The sequence below is a fragment of the Natator depressus genome, chromosome 7 (assembly GCF_965152275.1).
Source record: "Natator depressus isolate rNatDep1 chromosome 7, rNatDep2.hap1, whole genome shotgun sequence".
Lineage (NCBI taxonomy): Eukaryota > Metazoa > Chordata > Testudines > Cheloniidae > Natator > Natator depressus.
Window position 1 is genome coordinate 101,792,825 of NC_134240.1, and position 23,310 is coordinate 101,816,134.

At 41.2% G+C, this 23,310-nt stretch overlaps 1 protein-coding gene across 3 annotated transcripts in view; it reads left to right on the forward strand.

Annotated features, from left to right (window-relative positions):
* ADAM12 (ADAM metallopeptidase domain 12) overlaps positions 1-23,310 on the forward strand; it is a 345,625-nt gene that overhangs the window by 20,639 nt on the left and 301,676 nt on the right. For all 3 annotated transcript variants that reach the window (XM_074959167.1, XM_074959165.1, XM_074959168.1), the window contains one exon: positions 18,859-18,992. In XM_074959167.1, the coding sequence (XP_074815268.1) occupies positions 18,859-18,992 (134 nt within the window). The remainder of the gene's footprint in view (positions 1-18,858; positions 18,993-23,310) is intronic.

Here is a 23,310-nt window from a genome sequence, read left to right on the forward strand (position 1 = left end):
AGTGAAGTAACTTGAGGTAAAAACTCTAGTACAGATAACTCAACTTTTACGTTACTTTACAGAGCTTTAATTTTTAGTAGCAGTTTCTTTTTTTTTGTTTTTTGTTTTTTTGTTAAATAAATGTAAGAAATAATTACACTTACCTGACAAAATGGTTTGCCCCTACACAATCATTTGCTGGTACTTTCAGGATCAGGGTCCTAAGGAGGTTGGAAAAGAGATAACAAATCACTTTGACAATCATCAGGTAAACTTTGCAGTAAGCGTCTGCATGATATAGCACAAGAAAGCCGTTTATTTGACAGAGAGCATTGCCAGTGGAACAAATGTTATCATGGGAGTTGAGTGGTGGAGTTCTAATTCTTGCTCTGCCATTGCTTTCTTTTGTGGCCTTAGTTAAGTCACTTAACTTTAGCCTCAGCTTCTCATTTGTGAAATGAGCACAATAATACTTATCATGGAGGACTGTTGTCAGAACTAATTGTCTGTTTGCACATCTCTTTGAAAACACGTTGCTATCTAATGTGAAGTATTAGTGTCAATGGTTCAGTGAGTGACTTAGCAACTTCAGAATCCAGTCTGTAAAAATTATGTCCACTGTTTCACTTAAAATCTTTAAGCAACCTTGACCAATTTTCCAAGTAATTCCAAAGCCAAGAAATGCATAAAAATGACTTAATTTAAGTGCCCTCCCTGGTTTGGAACTTGAATAAATATGAGAGAGCTGTGGGTTGATTTTGTTTGTTTGCCCATCCAGAAGTTCAACATGACGAATCCATAGACTGGATAAATGCATTCTTTCTTGTACCAAATATATGATCTAATATGGCAACAATGGAACATTTCATGGCCTGTTAACCATGCTGGCTATTCTACAACGAGGCATAAAAAAGCTGGATGCAGAACTTGGCAAAAAAAAAGGGTGATCAGCTCGTTTATTCCACAAGATATTTGTTAACAGTTAACATTTGTCATCATTAAAAGTATGTTGTAGTTATGTGTACACATTAAGAGAAAAAGTCTTTTCTGACAATATGATAGCAGTTTGCTATTTTCTGTGTGTTTTTAAAATCTCTTGTTACTCTGTAGAGAGAGAACTGCTGATTGAGGAGGGGGGGCGGGAGGGGAAAAAGCTCACGTGGCAGCCTATCCTTGAAAGATTTAAGTATGAACTTCCCTGGGCCCAAATGTTGATGTGCCTTTTTTTTTTTAATACAATCATGAAAAATCCTCCAGCTCCCTTGTATTAACACCACATTAAACAAGTGAAATGAACATACACACATAAATAGATGTGGGGCTGGGCATCATCTGAGTACTATTATTCATCAGTAGTCACAGAAGTGTGCTCCTGGGCATCCACTAATTTCTTAGGTTTCAGAGTAGCAGCCATGTTAGTCTGTATCCGCAAAAAGAACAGGAGTACTTGTGGCACCTTAGAGACTAACAAATTTATTTTTGCCGCAAGTACTTCTTTTTACTAATTTCTTAATGTGCCTAACTCTCTGAGGTACTCCTGCTAGTTCATTAAAAAAATGAGTATTGTGACAAATATTATTTAATCTACGTTATCTGAGACTAAATTCTGTCACTGGTTTCACCCATTAAAACTGCTAAGATTGCACACCTGTAGCTGAGAGCAGAATTTGACCTCAGATATAGTCTACTGAGAAGTATTGAGCCATGTCATTTGTAACTGGTGCTTCTCTGTGAACTGGAGGTCATATTTATGACCTCCAAATGAATCTTTCTTTTCTTGTATTTTTGCCAGGGCACCTAGAAGACACGATGGATATCTCTCTTGGCTGGAACGTTTATCTTTGAAAGAATGTATAAATAAAATAGGAAAAGATTTAATGGAGATCAGTGTATTTCACAGTTCCTTTGAGTCCCACTAAGGGGAGAGCCCCAACGCGAATGCATGCATTTTAGGTGTGCTAATAGAATCACTGCTGTACCTTTCAGGTTACAGAAGAAAGGATTTTGTGTATTAATGGGCCAGATCCCCAGCTGGTGCAGATTGGCATAGCTCCATTGATTTGGCCGACCTTATGTAAATCCACGGATAGGACACAGGCGTCAAAGAATCTTTTATGCCAGAAATGTTACCCTTACTTTTGACTTGTATATATAAATTTATCAAAAAGACTTAACTGGTAACTTTATTAGTACAGGTGAAGTAAATTTTCTGTTTCTATCATGTAGCACCAGTAGCAGGTATAGCCATAAAAACAAAGGTGCATTATGGACATAACTACCCATCTTAGAATCCTATTCACCAGACTTGGGTAAATGCCACAAAATGCTTCTTTTTAACATTGACTTGAAGTAATGCTGGAATGTGCTTCAGTCACATTCTCTCCTCCTTTCTATGTGCTTTCTGGGAACATTGGAACAAATGACTTTCATGCACACAAATGTATGTGAAAAGCACATTTGAAGCTCACACTCAAGGTATTCCTTACTGCTAGTGGTATATGGGATGGAATACTACCTGACACAGCGGAGGTCTGGGTTCCCTACCTCCCTCACCAGAGCCCTGGCTCAGAGGCTATTGAATAATCCAGAAAATGATCTCACTGCACCTTCTACAACTAGGATTGAGAGAACGTTTAAATTTGAGCTCTGCACCCAGCCAATAAATCTTCGAGCAGTCTCTTTCTGAGGGTCCAGAAAGGAAAAGTTTTAATGTTTTCCTTCTGCGTGGATCTCAGCACCTGCAAGGGGAGGGGGGGAGAGGCGGGAAATGCTGTCACTAATTTAAAATGGAGTTACTTCAGATTTCTGTTGGTATAATAGTAGCAGAATGAGACTTGTGGTTTAATATAATAAGCTTTATGGTTATTGTGGCTGGGCAAATAATTTGCTGCTAATATTTTACTTGACACACTTCACTGCTTTTTCTGCTCATAGACTGTCTCTGATTTATTTGGTGTTTGATTTTTCTTTTTCTAATTCTGTAGATTGATCACAAAAAAAATCTAAGTATATTTGATGCTTGCTATTTAATGTTGGAGCTGTATGGATTACTTCTGATTAACTGATCACAAAAGATACTTGTTTCAGAGTAGCAGTCATGTTAGTCTGTATTTGCAAAAAGAAAAGGAGGACTTGTGGCACCTTAGAGACTAACAAATTTATTTGAGCATAAGCTTTCGTGAGCTACATCCGATTAAGTGAGCTGTAGCTCATGAAAGCTTATGCTCAAATAAATTTGTTAGTCTCTAAGGTGCCACAAGTACTCCTTTTCTTTTTGAAAAGATACTTGGTATTTCTCTTCCCTGTAAGTGTTCCTCCTGTTGGACGCTATCAAACCCCCTTTGAGATCAATACGCTACTTTCCATTGATTTGATTGTGAGATGGATGGAGCCTGCAATCGGAAGGAAGGCTTGGATTTTCTTACGGAGAGGGAGCATTTGAAGTAGAAGAAACAGATGTGCCCGAATAGGGCATGGGTGGGGGTAAGTGAGGTGGGATTGTTCTCCACCCTCAGAGTTCAGGGGGAAAAGACAACACAGTCTTAGGCAGTAGTATCTTTCAGTGGCTTCCCATAACCGTGAGGATTGGAATCATGTTGCCAGAGAGTGAGGCTGCTGGAGACCCAGTGCTGGTGTAGGGACACAGCACACCCCACACTTGGCCTTGGCCTTGGCCTCCTACGGGCCTGGTTTAGGTGGCAATCCCATGGCCGGTTTCATGAGAGTGGGCTAACTCTTCACTTTCTCCATCCAGCAAAGCAGTTGGGGAAGAGGGCGGTATCCTTCACGGAAAATCTCACTGAGACTTCCTCCCCTTTAGCTTTTTCCTGCTAATTTTTTCATTGGCTGGGACATCTGGGAACGTTATTATTGTCCACGTTGTGTGTGTGTGTGTGGCACTCCTGCCCCTATGTCAAATCCTGTCTTCAACTCCCTTTTTTTCTAAGGCCTTGTCTACACTACGAAATTAGGTCGAATTTATAGAAGTTGGTTTTGTAGAAAGTGTTTTTATACAGTCGATTGTGTGTCCCCCCACACAAATGCTCTAAATGCATGTAGTCGGCGGAGTGCATCCACAGGACTGAGGCGAGCGTCGACTTCTGGAGCGTTGCACTGTGGGTAGCTATCCCACAGTTCCCGCAGTCTCCGCCGCCCATTTGAATTCTGGGTAGAAATCCCAGTGCCTGATGGGGCTAAAACATTGTCGCGGGTGGTTCTGGGTACATATTGTCAGGCCTCTCTTCCCTCCCTCCCTCCCTCTGTGAAAGCAAGGGCAGACAATTGTTTTGTGCCTTTTTTCTTGAGTTACCTGTGCAGACGCCATACCACAGCAAGCATGGAGCCCGCTCAGCTAACCGTCACCGTGTGTCTCCTGGGTGCTGGCAGGCGCGGTACTGCATTGCTACACAGCAGAAGTTTATTGCCTTTTGGCAGCAGACAGTGCAGTATGACTGGTAGCTGTCATCGACATAGTCCAGGATGCTCTTTTAACCGACCTCGATGAGGTCAGGGGCGCCTGGGCAAACATGGGAGTGACTCAGCCAGGTCATTTCGCTTTTAAGTTTCGTCTCATGGCGATTCAGTCCTACCGGCAGTGCACAATGGAGCACTGTGGGATAGTCTTTTAATCTGCAGCCAGCAGAAGACGATGGCCAGCAGTCATACTGCACCATCTTCTGCCGAACACCCAGGAGATGACGATGGCTAGCGGTCGTACTGCACAGTCTGCTGCCAGCAAGATGTATAAAGATAGATGAAGTGGATCAAAACAAGAAATAGACCATATTTGTTTTGTATTCATTTTCTCCTCCCTCCCTCCGTGAAATCAACAGCCTGCTAAACCCAGTTTTGAGTTCTATCCTTGAGGTTTTGAGTTCTATCCTTGAGGGAGCCATTCTGTTTCTCACAAAGCCACCCCCTTTGTTGATTTTAATTCCCTGTAAGTCAACTCTCTAAGCCATGTTGTCAGTCGCCCCTCCCTCTGCCAGAGCAATGGCGAACAATCGTTTCGCGCCCTTTTCCCTGGATTGCCCAAGCAGGAGCAGACGCCATAGTACAGCAAGCATGGAGACTGTTCAGCTCACCGCAGCAGTTATGACCATTGTAAACACCTCGCACATTATCGTGCAGTGTATGCAGAACCAGCACCCAAAAAACCAGGCAAGGAGGTGACGGCAGCCCAGTGATGAGGACATGAACACACTTTTCTCTGAAACCGCGTTCCCCCGCAATTTGGAGATCATGGTGTTAATGGAGCAGGCTCATGCCGTGGTCCGCTGATTCTGGGCCCGGGAAACAAGCACAGCGTGGTGGGACTCCACAGTGTTGCAGGTCTGGGATGATTCCCAGTGGCTGTGAATGCATGCATAAGGGCACTTTTGCATGCATAAGGGCACTTTCATGGAACTTTTGTGACTTGCTTTCCCCTGCCCTGAAGCGCAAGAATACCAAGATGAGAGCAATTTGGAGTGGGCAAATTTACTGTGGGGGTTGCTGTAATGCAAGTACCCAATGCAGTCATTGAGCTGCTGCTATCAAAGGTAGTGACTCTGGGAAATGTGCAGGTCATACTAGATGGCTTTGCTGCAATGGGATTCCCTAACTGTGGGGCTATAGATGGAACGCATATCCCTATCTTGAGACCGGACCACCAGGGCAGCCAGTACATAAACCGCAAGGGGTACTTTTCAATGGTGCTGCAAGCAGAGGTGGATCACAAGGAACGTTTCACCGACATCAAAGTGGGATGGCCGGGAAAGGTTCATGACGCTCCCGTCTTCAGGAACTCTGGTCTGTTTAAACAGCTGCCGGAAGGGATTTACTTAACAGTTATTTTCTGGTCTGGGGAAATGCCTATAGTTATCCTTGGGGACCCAGCCTACCCCCTAATGCCCTGGCTCATGAAACTGTACACAGGCAACCTGGACAGTAGTAAGGAGCTGTTCAACTATAGGACAGAGCAAGTGCAGAATGGTGGTAGAGTGTGCATTTGGACGTTTAAAGGGTTGCTGGCGCAGTTTACTGGCTCGCTCAGACCTCAGCAAAACCAATATTCCCATTGTTATTGCTGCTTGCTGTGTGCTCCACAATCTCTGTGAGAGTAAGGGGGAGACGTTTATGGTGGGGTGGGAGGTTGATGCAAATCGCCTGGCCGCTGAATATGTGCAGCCAGACACCAGGGCAGTTAGAAGAGCACAGCAGGAAGCAGTGCGCATCAGAGAAGCTTTGAAAACCAGTTTCATGACTGGCCAGGGTACTATGTGACACTTCTGTTTGTTTCTCCTTGATGAAAACCCGGCCCCTTGGTTGACTCTAATTCCCTGTAAGCCACCCGCCCTCCCGCCTTCGATCACAGCTTGCTTGCAAAGGAAATAAAGTCACTATCATTTAAAAAAATGTATTCTTTATTAATTGATTATAAAAATAGGGAGATAACTCACAAGGTAGCCCGGGTGGGATGTGGGAAGAGGGTAGGAGGGAAGGAAAAGGCCACTTTAAAACTTGTTGAATTCCAGCCTTCTGTTGCTTGGGCTGTCCACTGGAGTGGAGTGGCTGGGTGCCCGGAGCCTCCCCGCCAGCACCCCGCGTTCTTGGGCATCTGGGTGAGGAGGCTATGGAACTTGGGGAGGACGGAGGGCAGTTAAGCAGAGGCTGCAGTGGCAGTTTGTGATCCTGCTGCCGTCCATGAACGTCCACCAGACGCCGGAGCACGTCCATTTGATCCCGCAGTAGCCCCAGCGTTTCCTCATGCCTCCTCTGATCTTCCTGCTGCCACCTCTCCTCACGTTCATCGGCCACCGTCCTGTACTCTGATATTGTGTCCCTCCACACAGCTCTGTCAGTGCCGGACGACTGCATGAGCTCAGAGAACGTTTTATCGCGCGTGTGTTTTTTTCGCTCCCTTATCTGAGATAGCCTTTGGGACGGAGGAGGGAGGCTTGAAACATTTGTAGCCGCTGGAGGAAAAAAAGGGATTGAAGTATTTAAAAAGATACATTTTACAGAACAATGGCTATACTCTTTCACAGTGAACAACACTATTCACATTACATAGCACATGTGATTTTGGTACAATGTTGCATTTTGCATCTTATATTGAGTGCTTGCGGCTTTGGTGATAGAGATCACACAAGCAGGGCCGGACAACAAAATTTGGCTTGCAGGCGGCAATGGTAAGCCATAGTCTTTCGGCTTCTGCAACCTTCATAACAGCAGCCCCCTCCTTTCCCATACCAAGCAAAGCCTGTTGAGTTGGCCATTTAGTGCTGCAGTTTTCCTGTTGACGTGCAGCAGCAGAAACCAAACTAACCCCCTCCCTTCATCCAATTTTCTGGGATGACTGCTTTTCCCCTCACCCCACTGCCTGGCTGGTATCAGGGAAGATCCCTGCTAGCCAAACGCGAACAGCTCAGCGCCAATGGCCCCCCACCCCACCACGTGACTAACTGCAGGGAGGATTTCTTTTCAGCCACAGGCAAACAGCCCAGTAGGAACGGGCACCTCTGAATGTCCCCTTAATCAAATTCCCCTATTTCAACCAGGTGACCATGAACGATATCACTCTCCTGAGGATAACCGAGAGAGATAAAGAACGGATGTTGCTTGAATGCCAGCAAACACCGGGACCATACGCTGCCAGGCTTTGTCATGCAATGATACCAGATTACTTGCTACTAGCATGGCGTGGTAAAGTGTCCTACCATGGAGGACGGAATAAGGCTGCTCTCCCCAGAAACCTTCTGCAAAGGCTTTTAGAGTACCTCCAGGAGAGCTTCATGGAGATGCCCCTGGAGGATTTCTGCTCCATCCCCAGACACGTTAACAGACTTTTCCAGTAGCAGTACTGGCCACGAATGCATCCCAAGTCCTCAGGGCTACTTAATCATTAAAAAATACTTGCTTTTATAACATGTATTGTATTTTAAAAGGTACACTCACCAGAGGTCCCTTCTCTGGCTTCGTTGGGTTGGGAGGGTACTTCAGTCAAGGTGATAAAAAGATCCTGGCTGTCGGGGAGAACGGTGTGCTTGCTGTGTGCTCTCCCCAAGCTGCTCCTCATCCTCATCTTCCCCATCTGCAAAATCCTCAGCCATGGCAGAGAGTACCCTGTCATCAGAGACCACGGACAGGGGTGGGGTAGTGGTGGTGGCCCCCCCTAGAATTGCATGCAGCTCAGCGTAGAAGCAGCATGTCTGGGGCTCTGTCCCGGAGCATCCGTTTGATTCTTTGGTTTTCTGGTATGCTTGTCGGAGCTCCTTAAGTTTCACCCGGCACTGTGTTGCATCCCTGATGTAGCCTCTGTCCCTCATGGCCTCTGAGATTTTTTGAAATGTTTTGGCATTTCGTCTTTTGGAATGTAGTTCTGATAGCATGGATTCCTCTCCCCACACAGCGATCAGATCCAGTACCTCCCGTTTGGTCCATGCTGTAGCTCTTTTTCGTTTCTGGGACTGCATGGTCACCTGTGCTGATGAGCGCTGCATGGTCACCTGTGCTGATGAGCGCTGCATGGTCACCTGTGCTGATGAGCTTGCCTGGCGAAACAGGAAATGAGATTCAAAAGTTCCTGGGGCTTTTCCTGTACACTTGGCTAGTGCATCTGAGTTCAGAGTGCTGTCCAGAGCGGTCACAATGGTGCATTGTGGGACAGCTCCCAGAGGCCAATACCTTCGAATTGCATCCACACTACCCCAAATTCGACCTGGCGATGTCAATTTCAGTGCTAATCCCCTCACTGGGGAGGAGTACAGAAATCAGTTTTAAGAGCCCTTTATGTCGAAAAAATGGCTTTGTTGTGTGGACGGGTGCAGGGTTAATTCGGATTTAAGGCTGCTAAATCCGACATAAACTCTTAGTGTAGACCAGGCCTAAGATGCCATATGCTGCTTTCTTTACAAGCCTTCTTGGTTTTGAATCTTTTGTACTTCAAATTCATCTGAGACAGACTGAACTCCAGGAGGCTGGGCTCTTAACTTTTTCCATGTCATGGGAAGCACTGTGCACACATGGAACACTTACCAAACAATGTAGCTTGGTTTACTGAAAAGTATTCTATTTCAAATTTTTTATAGTCTTTCCCTCTCGCTGAATTCTGAAATGCTCAATCCAAAAAGAACCAGAATTCTGTTCTTTCACTGACCCTGATTCAGAATTCCTTTGTCAATCACAAACAAACTGCAAACAGGAATGGGCAACACTTTCCTCATCAGAATATATTTATATTGTATGGAATACACACATTTTATTTATTTAAAAAAATATAGAAATAAAATGTGTGTATTCCATACAAGGAAACTAAGCATAGATCCTGCTTGTTAAAATGCACTATAACACTTCTGGCCCCAAACAAATCAATGGCAAAATTTTATTTTCAAAACTCCACTTGTCACAGTTCATTGCGGTGAACAGGCAGGATATTGAAATATACAAGACTCCTGTCTGAGTGCATTAGAGTAGGATTCTTGTGCATTTCAGTATCCATTCTGCATACAAATCAGGCTCACATTACTTTTGTTTTAATCACCCCAAACACTCATGTATGCCTTATTTAATCATACTGAAGTCTGTGGGACTAATTGTATAAGGTGAGGAGGGTTTGGTCTGAGAACAAGGCAGAGAGTCAGTGCCATGAGCATGTATAAAACTGAAACTTGAGAGTTAAGAATTGTCCTGGCTTTAGTATAGAGCCATCTAGCAGAGAACCAAAATTTGAATATTAGCCATGTTACAGCACTGTGATTTGAGGAACAAACAGACTTTCCAGAATCAGGACAGTAGGGTGAACAAAAGTTATTGTTAAAGTTGTTTTTAAAAAAAAAAAGGGTAATTAATTGGAAGGTTAAAAAAATTAATGAATTGGGCGGTTAAAAAAAATGTATCGGCTGATTAATCATGCTGTTAAAGAATAATAGAATACCATTTATTTAAATATTTTTGGATGTTTTCTATATTTTCAAATATATTGATTTCAATTACAACACAGAATACAAAGTGTACAGTGCTCACTTTATATTTGTTTGTGATTACAAATATTTGCACTCTAAAAAACCAAAAAAAGTATTTTTCAATTCACTTCATAAAAGTACTGTAGTGCAATCTCTTTATCATGAAAGCGCAATTTACAAATTGAAGTTTTTTTTGTTCCATAACTGCACTCAAAAACAAAACAATGTAAAACTTTAGAACCTACAAGTCCACTCAGTCCTACTTCTTGTTCAGCCAATCGCTAAGACAAACAAGTTTGTTTACATATATGGGAAATAATGCTGCCCGCTTCTTGTTTACAAGGTCACCTGAAAGTGAAAACAGGCGTTCTCATGGCACTGTTGTAGCTGGAGTCGCAAGATATTTACGTGCCAGATGCAGTAAAGATTTGAATGTCCCTTCGTGCTTCAACCACCGTTCCAAAGGACAGGCGTCCATGCTGATGCTCTATAATGATTCAAAGTAGTGTAGACCGATGCATGTTCATTTTCATCATCATGAATCAGATGCTACCAGCAGAAGTTTGATTTTCCTTTTTGGTGGTTTGAGTTCTGTAGTTTCCTCATTGGAGTGTTGCTCTTTTAAGACTTCTGAAAGCATGCACCATGCCTCGTCCCTCTCAGATTTTGGAAAGCACTTCAGATTCTTAAACCTTGGGTTGAGTGCTGCAGCTATCTTTAGAAATCTCACATCGGTACCTTCTTTGCGTTTTGTCAAATCTGCAGTGAAAGTGTTCTTAAAATGAACAACATGCTGGGTCATCATCCAAGACTGCTATAACATGAAATACATGGCAGAATGCAGGTATAAAACAGAGCAGGAGACATACAGTTTCTCCCCCCAGAAGTTCAGTCACAAATTTAATTAAAGCATTATTTTTTTTAACGAGCATCACCAGCATGGAAGCATGTCCTCTGGAGTGGTGGCCGAAGCATAAAGGGATTGTACTGTAGTACTTGTATGAGGTGAATTGAAATATACTATTTCTTTTATCATTTTTACAGTACAAATATTTGTAATAAAAATAATATAAAGTGAACATGGTACACTGTGTTGTAATTGAAATCAATATGTTTGAAAATGTAGAAAAACATCCAAAAATATTTAATATCAATTGGTATTCTATTGTTTAACAGTGCGATTAAAACTGCAATTAATTGCAATTATTTCTTTTGAGTTAATTGCGTGAATTAACTGTGATTAATTGACAGCCCTAATATTTTGGCATGTGTTAACTTTGAAAAAGTCTCATGCAATCTAGTGCAAGAGAGATCATTTTGTAATTTAATGACATGATACAAGAACTGAAAAGTTATATAGCTATTACACCAATATATAAACCATATGTGTTAGAAAGACAAGTTCAGTTTTGAAATATTTGACTTAACTATGCTTTTCACTTTCAATCTGTGCCAAACATGTGCTTGAATGACTGATGGAGTCATATGGTTCCCTGAATAAAGCACTTTATTGTGCACAGTCTTAGAGCCTTCCAACTGTTGTATTACAGAAGCTGGGAGATTAAGATGATCCAATGTCTTAGGGGGCATGTTCCACAATGAACATTTTATTTTTGTGTAAGGATATTTCCCCCCCTCTTTTAAACTGTCACTGGTTTGTTCAGCTGGCTTGTCAGTGACACTGACCACAGTGACCTTCAGCTTAGAAGAGTAGCATACTTTAAAGCTTTCATTCCCACGTTCATGTTAATTTTTTTAACATATATTTTCCACAAAATTTAGGGGACTGTTTTGGGGGCTGTTCTCTTTTGCAGACTATTTCATTAACAAAAGTTAAATTTAGGAAGAGCAAGTGGTGACATGAAATAGTTCTTAGAATTAGAAAACTGAAATATTGAAGGGTATGTTTTTAATGCTGCTTAGTTAAAGGGATCAGTAAGACTTAAACTCCTATTTCTCATCTGAGCAGTCAAATCTCATGAAACTGAGCAGTGTGAAAGATCAAGTGGACATGCTACAAAACCATACGCAGCTTAGTTCAAAGTTGGCAGACCTGTTAACTTAGAGAGAGGATCTTTTTTGATTAGAAGCAGAAGGAACAGAAAATTAAATTCAGAAGTGCATGGAGTCCATCTCTCTACTGCTTGTCCTCATGCTCATCAAAGGCGTTTGACTTTTTTTCCCCTCTTCTTCAAAATTTTATACAAAAGTAGTTATTTTGCAGGGGGAAGGAAAGAGTTGTTTGTTTGACAATTTACAGAATTGTTTCTCAGAAGGCATTGGTGCTTAAATGCCTTGGAGAATGGGTGAGAGAATTTTACAAGTTAATACAATTCTGTGTGTAGTAGAGAGGATTATTTTTAATGTGTCTGAGTACTGTTAGTAGGGTAATGGGAAGTACCTCAGCAGACTGGTAGGTCTCTATTGTTTGAGCCAGGTAAACAGTGTGTGTTTGGGCTGGTGGTTAGAACAAAATACTAGATGAGTTGTAATCCAAGCCAAACTACCAGTCATTTGACTCTTACTTGTGCCTCTGAAACCAGCCAAGACAAATGTGCGCAAGATTTCTTACAATACAGTACAACAAAATAGTGTCCAGTGGATCTCTCTCTCTCAGCCTTTCAAGCTGATCTGTGAAATACTCTTCATATCTGTCATGGTGACCTTTTGGTTCTTATTTCAAGACACAGTGAAATTTTTATGTATATACACTTAATGCACTCTATGACTTAGGGATATTTTACAAGTGGCACAACATTTTACTAAGCATAGTGCTAATAGTAATGTTGTGATCACAAATCCTGGTGCCGAGTCCTTTCTTATGAACCATGGACTGTGTTCTGCCTTAATATCAGGAAAGCATAAAATCTACACAGCCAATATGTAAAGGCTGAGTCATCTTCTCAAGCACAAAAACCATTAGGGCCTTATTCTGATCTCACCAGAGTAAACTGTGCAATTCCACTGAAGTCAGTGAAGTTATAAGCAGTGCAAGTGAGATCAGAATCAGGCTCTTAATTATCAAAGGGTGACTCTATTCTGAAAGGTGACTGTATAAAAATGGCTCCTCTTTACTAATCAGAACTTCTTCCCTTGTGTATTCAGGATCATATCTGCTCACTTCTGTGATTAAAATAACATTTTACTAGTTTCTACACTTGTCAGCCCTGGAGAGCCAATAGGATAGGGAACATAACTGGAGACCAAGCCAGACATGTAGAGCAGGCTGGGCTGAGTTGTGAAGGGCCATGAAGGTGAGGGCAAGAAATTTAAAATTTCTTTTGACGGTCAAGGGGAATCCAGTGAAGCAATTTAAACTGTGGGAGGAGTGACAAGGTGTAACTGATAGACAAGGACATGGTTTTGTTTGTAACATTTTTTGAAGTATTGGAGGAGAGTGAACTTGGTATCTGGGAGGCAATAGAGAAAGAGGTTGCAGTAGTCAAGTGGGAGATGACATGGAGGGTGGACAAGTGTTTTACCTTTGAGGGTGGAAAGGAATATTGTGGAAAAAGTAGCAACAATATTCATGCATGTGTGAGACGGGGGAGCAGTCAAAGATGATGCTGTGTTTGTGAGCCTAAGAGACAAGGAGGATGGTGGTGACAGGGATTGGGAATAAAAGTAAGTTGCATTTTGGTCATATTGCGCATGTGCTGACAGTGGCTGTCCAAGGTAATACCTGTTCGAGAGGTATGGCTCTGAGTGCAGAAGAACAGGGCAGGCTCAGAGAGGTAGACTTTTATCTCTATGTTGACAGCTCACTATAGTAGAAACCATGGGAGCAGGTGAAGTCTCCAAGGAGTAAGATGTAGAGTGGGGAAAAGGAAGAAGCAGGGAGAGAACCCTATATTACTTTTATGGAGAAAGGAGAGGGAAGAGGAGGAAAAGCTACCAAAGGAAGCAGTAAAAGAGGTAAGAGAAGTAGAGAGAGAGAGAGAAAACAGTGAGGGGACTGGATTACAGAAGTGAAAGGAAAACAAGGTGTTCTAAAAGCATATGTGATCAACAGCACTTCAGTAGAATGTGAAAGAAGTAGAGGACTTGAGACTTAGCCCTGGTCCGCACTCCATAGTCAGGTGGACATAAGGCAGCTTATGTCGACCTAACTGTTTCGGTGTACACACCACAGCCTTGCTCCCGCCAGCGTAAGTGCCCTACTACACTGTTATAATAACTCTGCCTCCACAAGAGGCATAGGGCTTATGTCGGTACAGTTAGGGTGACGCAGTGTCCATGTAGACACTGTGTTACTTACATGGGTTGTTGGCTGTCATTCATATCAATTTCATGGCTCCATGCTGGAGTCCTTACCAGGGTTCTATTACATCAATGCATACTACATTTGTGAATTTTTTCCACTTTCTAATCACCTTGCTCAGATCTGTATGCGAAGGCTGGATTTGGCTGTGAAATGTTCTGGGATAAGTTTATATGAATGATTCTATATAAAAATAACCTGTGTTGGAGTCTATAAAATACTATAGGCCTGATCTTCATGACCCATCCACCAGTTTAACTCCACTGATGTTGGGAGAGAAGAATACAGTCCTTTTGTCTAGAACTGTTACAGGTTCTGGTTTTGTGTTGGCTGGATTACGATCCGGAGTGTATTGTTTTCTACCTTTACTGGAAATACCTTGCCTGATGCATCCTAGCACTGCAACTTAGCCTTTTTCACAGCTGCCTCACATTGGTGGCTCATAAGCATCCTGTGATCTACCCATATACCCAAGTCTTTCTCCTCCTCTGTCACATAAATCCCCAGCTTACACCAAAAATTCTTGTTGTTAGTCCCTAAGTGCGTGACTTTGCAGTTCTAAATTTCATCCTGTTTCTATTACTCCAGTTTTCAAGGTCCTCCAGATCTTCTTGTATGATATTGCGGTCCTCCTCTGTATTGGCTATACATCCCAATTTTGTGTCATTCTCAAATTTTATTAGCAGAGTCGCACTTTTTATGCCAAGGAATGAAAATGAAATGAGACTGTTCCCAAGAAAGATCCCTTAGGAATTCCACTAGTAATCTCTCTCCAGCCGAACAGTTCACCTTTCAGTATGACCAGTTGTAGTCTCCCCTTTAACCAGTTCTTTATCCACCTTTCAGTTCTCCTATTAATCCCCATCTTCTCCAATTTAGCTAATAATTTCCCATGTGAAACTATATGAAATGACTCACTGAAATCCAGATAGATTAGATCTTCTGCATTTCCTTTGTCTAAAAAAATCAGGTATCTTCTCAAAGAAGGAGAGATTAGGTCTGGTACAATCTACCTTTTATAAAACGTATAAAATGTTGTTGTTTTTTACCCATAATTACTGTTTACCTCTATGTCCTTAACTACTTTCCCTTTCAAAATTTGTTTCAAGACCTTGCATACAGTTGAGGTCAAACTAACAAGCCTATAGTTTTGTGGATCACCCTTTTTCCCTTTCTTAAAAATAGGAACCGTATTGGCAATTCTCCAGTCATAGGGTATAGTAATATAAACCACAAGTTTCTAGATTTATTAAAGATTCACCCTATTAAGCTTGCAATTTAATGTGCCAGTTCCTTTAATATTCTTGGCTGGAGATGATCTGGGCCCCCCCGTTTTAGTCCCATTAAGCTGTTTGAGTTTCCACCTCTGCTGTGGTAATTTCTACTTCCATATCCTCCTCGTTCCACTTAGCCACCCTGGTATCATCCCATGTTGAGCCATGTCTAGATTCTCTTTAATCTTCACCCCATCCTCTGTGTTTAGCGGTCTCCTGAGTCTCATTCCAGTGCCTTAATCATAAAATCATTTTCCCGCACTTGAGTGGAGTTAACTTCTGTTTTAACCTGACAACATGGCAGTAAAACCAGGCTCAATATGTGTGGGTTGAGAAGGCAATTAATAGATTAAGGAGAAAAGCAGGTAAATCCATAAAAACCAGACACGTCTCATGAAATTTTTTTCTATTCAAGCTGGCTAATGACTTTTGTTACCCTTATATACAGATTCTCTAATTAGTCCACTCATGGCGAAATCAGCACCAAATGTTAACTGAGCTCAAATTGATTTAGTTGGTGTTGGTCCCGCTTTGAGCAGTGGATTGGACTAGATGACCTCCTGAGGTCTCTTCCAACCCTAATATTCTATGATTCTGTGATTCAAATACACATTGGGCCGCCTTTTCCCTTTAGGAGGAAAATCATGGCTCATTGCCTTTATTTCAGATATCCTGGAGGTAGCCCTCACAGTGGAATCAGGGGGGTTCTACTGTGGAAGAATGTAGGCAGGATTCTGGGGTCCAATACTGGTGGGCCTCATTCTATGTGGTGAGGATTCCCTGGTGTTCATTACTATGGTGGAGGCTGAGGGAGGAGAACTGCTTCAGCCATCTAATGCTTCCACCGATTAGCTCTGCTTCACCACCAGCTCAGTGACTCAGGCTGGACACTGATATGGGATTGCTTGGCTGTGTCTGAGGGCGAAATAGGGTCCACCGTTCCAAGCTATCCTGTATTTCTATGTTCCTTTTCCTTCTGTTCATTGACTCTAGACACCCTTTCTTTCAGGCTTCTTTTGACTGCTTGACTTCTGTTTGCATTCCCCCTTTTTAATTGGATTGTTATGGACTCTATTTTAATTTCTTACTATTTACTTATCTCTCCACCAGACACCCTACCATATATCTATATCCCTTTATTCAGAATAGGCACCATAGCTCCTTTTCATATCCACACCTTTTCTCATCATATTAATACCTCCTCTCTCTCTCCTTTCTTCATTAGCTCCTTTTTTTGTCTCTCCAGATCATACTTTAAAGCATTGCAGTCAAAGTCTCATTTTAACTCTTTCTCTTTTTAGCCTGCAGCCTACTTAACTTTTATTTCCTGGAGTGCTTACATTTTTTGTCAGTTATACACTGCTGTACCACTGAGCAATGAGTGGGTATGTAGATTTGTAGTAAAAGCATTGCATTGACAGGTGTACTCTGTTTTGTACAATATTTCAAGAATAGGAACTACTTGTGAGGGACAAAGATAGCTGTTTCTCTTCCTTCACCTGTATGCAGCTGTGTAAAGGATAGACCAAAGTTTAGAGACTTTGCAAAGTACAGAGAAATGATACTGCAGCTAGAGGTGCTCCATATCCTAAAGAGGGGGCATGGCTGGGTGGTGTGAGGCAGGAGTGTAATAAGAACCTTGACTTTCTTCCCACCCTCCCCACCCCCTATGCCACTTGGGAACCATCCCATCCTATATAAATTAAGATTTATTTTTAGCACCAATCCAGAGCCTGTTACAGGGATTTTTAGAGCTGTTCTCTTTGACAAGCATAATACCATTAGTATTTTTGGATAGAAAAATGCCCAGTAAATTATGTTACATGCAGATGGCTTTTTTATTTTTTGACACTGTAATATGAACCTAAGTAATCTGACTGTGTAGGTAGAGCATTAATTCAGTTAGGGCTTATGTTCTCTCTCTCTGATATTTTCTTCACTGATGTGCATCCTGGACATGTAGGGATTCTACATACTTTGTAACTTGCTTGCGTGTCTAGATAGAGAGTTTGAGACCGCTAAGATAAGTGAGTATTAAGGCTTTTGGTGAACAAATTTCATATTAACTTGTTAAGTGGAGCACAACTGCAGATTTCCACATGGAGAAGGATAACATGGGGTAGATTAAAAGGTATTTGGGGAATAATAAAAAGTCTAGGATTAAAATTGCTAAACCCTTTATGCACAATAAACTTGGAGGCTTCAGTAACCTAAAACTGTATCATTATGTCTGTGCAATGACTCAAATGCTCAAACTATGAGGACCAACTGACTCAGCCAAAGAAATGGAAAGAACATAAGAGGAAATCTGTGATCATCATCTATCTTTTAGGAACTAATACTACGTAACAAGCATAGTAGGAAGCTTAAATTACCCAAGAGAAATCGGGGATCTGGTTACACAGAAGAGAAACCCTATCTACATTTTTATGTACACGGTAGGTCTGATCATGCAAACATGCAGCTGAAGGGCAATGATCCATCTCCCTGTTAACTTCTTACCTTGAATATGGAATAATCATCCTGATAAAATCTGAGCTATACTAGCTCATCCTCTTTCACGTCCCTCTTTAAGGCTCCCCTTAGCCATGAGGTCTGCAGAACCCAATCTGTTGATTGTGGCTAGACAGACCAGCTATTTCACTTGCCCTTCTTTCCTTCTCCTACCCCAAATTTAAAGACACAAAAAATAAGTACAATATAAGTAACTAACAAAACAGGGTCAATTCTTTACCAGGTTCATTGCTCCTCATGTTGTATCTCCATGTCCTGTCCTTTGTCTGTGTCTTTAGACTGTAAGCCTTTAAGGGTAGGGATTGTCTCTTTTCTGTGTTTGTACGACATCCAGCACAACAGGGCCTCAAAACTGATCAGGAGCTTTGAACGCTTCCGTAATACAAATATTTACTATAACTACTACCTCTGTGTCATATTAAATAGAGGCTACTGTTATTAATTAATTACTCTACTTTGCAGTATGGAGTGGGGGTGCAAATATTATGGTATGGCACCAGGGCTACACATCTCGTTTTAAGATTGGGGGGTTTCAACTGCTCACGAGCTACTGTTGCTCTTGTTCTGCTACCTCGAGCCACTGAGTCCTTCTTTTCACTCTCCCATCCAGCCTCTATTTTCATTGCATTTTTTACAGACGTGCAAAGTTTGCTGAAAAGTAGAAATAGCCTTAACAGCCAGAGGGTTCTGTCTCCTGTTCTCTTAGAATTCTATGAGGATTTTGCCATTGATTTCAATGGAAAGAAGCATCTGCCTGTTATGTTTTAATATTTCATTCTTCCTTGAACTTACCGTGTTTTGAAATATTCTGCCAAGTCACCTTAATAAGGATTATGTTGTCAGATCCTATTTCCTACTAACACAAAACTTTTTTTTCCTATCCCAGGAGAGAATGTGGCCAGTAAATTGGAATCCTCCAGGCAACAGATGTCAAAGACCCAGTCAGAACATTATGAGATAATAATTCCCTACGTTTTGAATGGAGAACAATGGAAACCAATAAATGGCATTGATTCAAAGGTTAGTTTTCATTTTTCTAACTATTATAGTACAACATTGTGCAACAACTGAAAGACTTTACATGAAATCAAATGACTATATACGTCACCAATAAAATGTCTGCCAGCTAGACATGATTATTTGCCTGATTTGAATGAAATCTTTATTAAAAAAAAAAGTGAGATCTTTGAGTGGTTAAAATGAACATTTGCCTCAATTCAAAGTGACATTTTATTTTTGATAGAAAAAAGTTAAATTTCAAGAAACCTCTCTCAGAATACTGTAGCTAACATTAATTGCTTGAAATCTATTGACAAGTTTTGACAAACATTTGTGGGTTTTTTGTTCCCCAGATAGGAATCTGGGAAAGAAAGCACAGGGATAACTTTGGAAGGGAAGGAGTTTGAAAGGTCGCTTAGGGAAATAGAAGATTTTAGGAAGGTTAGGGAAGATATTTTTGTAAAAGGCAAGACTGGGCTTAGTAAAAAGTCAGTGTATGCAACTGACTATATGCTACTTTTACGCACCCACTTCCTTACAAATCCTGAGACCATTTACCCCTGGAGTAACTTAGAACATATATGTAGGTACTCTGTGACAAGGACTGCTCCCTGTTGCTTACCGTAATGTTGCTTGTTAGAGCTAGCTCAAGACATTGCGTATCGCCCATAGAGAAATTTCCACCTAGTCATGCTGCTCAAGGAGCAGCTAAGGGAAGGAATTCTGACCTGAGTCACAGTTACTCCCTGCTTTCCTGCCTTGCTTCAGAGGGGAAATCTGCAACTGGCTATAACCAGTTATATTGCTTCCCCCTTAGCGGTGGCTCAGATCTGGTTGTCAGCACTGTAGAGGAAGGTGGAGCCAAGCAACTACCCATTCCCAGCCCCACCCACATTTCACCCCCCTACATGGTGGAGGAGGACCAGCCCCACTGAGCTTTCTCTCCCCTCTCATGCACACATTGGTGATGTTGGTGGACTACACAAAGGAGTAAGAGGACATTTTTATGCCCCCTTAGTCTTCTGCATGAGCATATAGATCAAGTGCCCAACTTGCTCCCTAACTTTTGTATGCAAATTTTTGTTTTGTTCCAGTTCACTTTTTGAATTATTCCAAAAGTCATGTATGAAAAATAATGTGTAAAATGAAACAGAAGCTTAGCACACAAAAAAAGCAGAGTTGTCTTGTAATTTAAAAACCTTTTACAGCGAAATGGTATTAAATTACCTTCAGAGTTCTCCTTTTGAGGGATACTGCTTTTGAGTTGTGCTAACTAGCAATTGACAGAAGTGGCTGTGAAGAGATTTTAAAGCAATGGACGAGACTTCTTTTAAAAAAAATTCATATTTAAATTTTGCTTCCTTTTTTTTTTTTACCCCCTAAATTGGAAAGAAAGAATAGTCGTATCGTTTTTGAATTTGAATGTCTGTCCTGACAAGACTGATGATGTTGTGAATCTATAAAAACATGTGAAATATTATGAGAGAGAACTGGGATGGCTTTGTCCTAAATGTATGTGCAAGTCTATTTTTAGAACATTTAATTGGAAGCAGACGTTCTCCTTGTAGAATACTTTAGGCTGCTGTAGTTTTCTGAAAGGGTTACAATTGAGTACCTTTTATGTAAGTAATGATAATGATTTATATCATTAATTTGTTTCCCAGATTTGCTTGCAGTTTAAGATGAACATTAGAAAAGATTTGTGGTTTGGTAGACAGATCCATTTGCTGTGTCAGCACTTCTTAAAAATATTTCTCTTCCATGGAAACTGTTATAAATTAAATACATAAGTGCAGATCAAGCTGTGGGAAGAACAACAATGTTATGCTGGTTGAGGGAGAAAAATTATGAATAGCTTTTCATGTTATTGATCAAAAGCAGGAAAGTTAAACAATGTGTTGGAAGTTAAATAAGATCCTTTGTTCTTTACCTCTTTTGAAAGTGTGCCACCATTTTTGTTTTGTTTTACTGTATATGCTAAGTGAGAGGTAACCAGGGGAGTTACACTGTTGTAGAAAATATAGAAAGGTAAACAATTCAGTCATTGCATGTGTGTAATGCTGATGTATTAGTTACTTAGGTACAGACTTCAAAATAGATAATTACACTCCACTCTATTCACCCAGGCAGTAATCTACTTTGATCTCAAAAACTTTAAGGTAGGTTGATCCTGCTTATCACTTGTATGGGAGACCATCGAATTAAACACGCAGAATTGTGTTGGTCATTCAGTAGATCACAGTAGCTCTGCCCCCTCAAGGAAGATTCTCTTCTCAATTATTCTAGTGCTTGATGGAGCTACGCCTGATTTACACTGGAGTATCTGAGATCAGAATCTGGTCCTGAATTAATACTGAAGCAGTGTCTCATGCAAGGGTCCACCCATGCAGAATAACCAGCAGAACTGGGGCAATAGTGCCCAGCCTTGCTTAACTGAAATCAGTTACTCTGTCATTGATGGTAGTAGGATTGGGACTCAAACTCTCAGCAACCAAAATTGTTAACCTTCTTAATTGCAGCCTATTTTTTATAAACATAACTGACGCATGAACTTTCAAGGATACTTAACAATATGGGAAGTTCAGAGAGAAATTACCAGCCATTTTCAAGCAAGAGGGGATTAAAAAAAGTGGTAGGGGAAAAAACCAAAATTTCAAATCGGGATAATTTGAAATGACCTATAATTCAAAATTAATCCAGTAATTTTTTTTTCAAACTGTGCAGAAACAAAGAAGAATTTTTATAATGGAAGTTGGAACATTACTATGGAAACGGTACTGCTTCTCTGTAAAATATGTGTGTATATATATTAAACATACATATCCACACCCACAAGCTAACTTATCACTTTATATTTAAAAAAATAACCTAGGCATCTTTGACATAAATTATAGAGAGACGTATATCTGTGATTGTGAATATACAACTCTATGTTTGTGATTGTTAGAGAGCCCCAATGTTGTTTGCAGTATTGTTGTAGCTGTGTTGATCCCAAGATATTAGAAAGACAAGGTGGGTGAGGTAATATCTTTTATTGGACCAGCTTCTGAAGTTAGTCCAATAAAAGATATTACCTCACCCACTTTGTCTCTCTAAAGATTCACAAGGCATTTTTGGTAAGAGTAGAGTTGTTAGCCCCAGTGTTCTGACTAACCTCCAGTTTGGGTGTTTAATTATGCCCAACTAAATTCCTTTCTTAGTTTCAAGTAGATATAGTATTTAATTTCTTGTGCTGCCCTAGGACCCAGTCCTGCAAACACTTCACTCCCAGGAGTAGTGTCTATTATTGTGAGTAATCCAGTTGTTTCCAGTGGAACTACTTATGAGTAAGGTTATTCATGTATGTGCTTGGAGAATCGGGCTCCTAAACAGTTGTGTGGCATTGCTGTGTGCTTTTAAGCAGCTGCCACATTACACTGAGATATGGCTGCTTTTTAGTGTTTAGTGAAATTATTCCTAAATATGTGTGCATTAAAGAAGGTGCTGATAGTGGTATTATATTTTAAGGCTGAATTCCAGCTTCCATTCTAACTCCCCATTTTTACTTGTTCAAAACTTTCCCTAACAAATCCATTTTAGTGCTGACATTTTCCATGCTTGGTCTCAACCCAAGGTGTTAGCAAAATCATTTCAGGCGCTTTTGTTATTCAAGTGAAGAAAAAAATACTCTCTCCCCAGTTGCTCCAGGCTGAATTTTTTCTTCAAATCTGTTTTGAGTCTTAAAAATCAAGCCAATTTTGATGAAAGTTGGGCCAATAACTTTATAGTGCACAGTAGGACTTTTAAAATAAGAACGTTAAGGGACCATCTGCTTGGCCTCAACCTTCAGCCCTATACCTGGGGTAATAACACCCTACCGATTAAGTATGTAGGCCAGATCACTCAATCACAGGGAATTGAGAATTACTCAGGTAATTATGCCTGAGTTAAAAATGGCTCTAATTGGAGCTGGGGCTGGGGCCAGAGCAAGGGTCAGGAGCCTGCCAAGCCTATCATTACCACAGGGGAGAGAATTGCCAGGCCATCGTCAGGCTAGTTTACTAGCTCTGCTGCTGAAGCAAGTGGATCATGTAAATCTCCAAAGCCAGTAAGGTGCAAGTGGGTGGTGGGAAGGAAAAAGCCCTAACTAGTGGGAACGGAATAAATGTAAAGGAGGCAAAGTGCATGAACAGACAGTATTGTGAGTGGTTCTTCATGGTTTTGTTTGTATGGGTGGTCCACATCAGGATGTGCATACACCGGGCTTCTGGATCAGAGATGATTTTTTTTTTTTTTTTTTGGTCAGCAGTGTCCATGGGTCTACACCTGTGCCCAATGCATCCTCCGACTCTGGAATGAG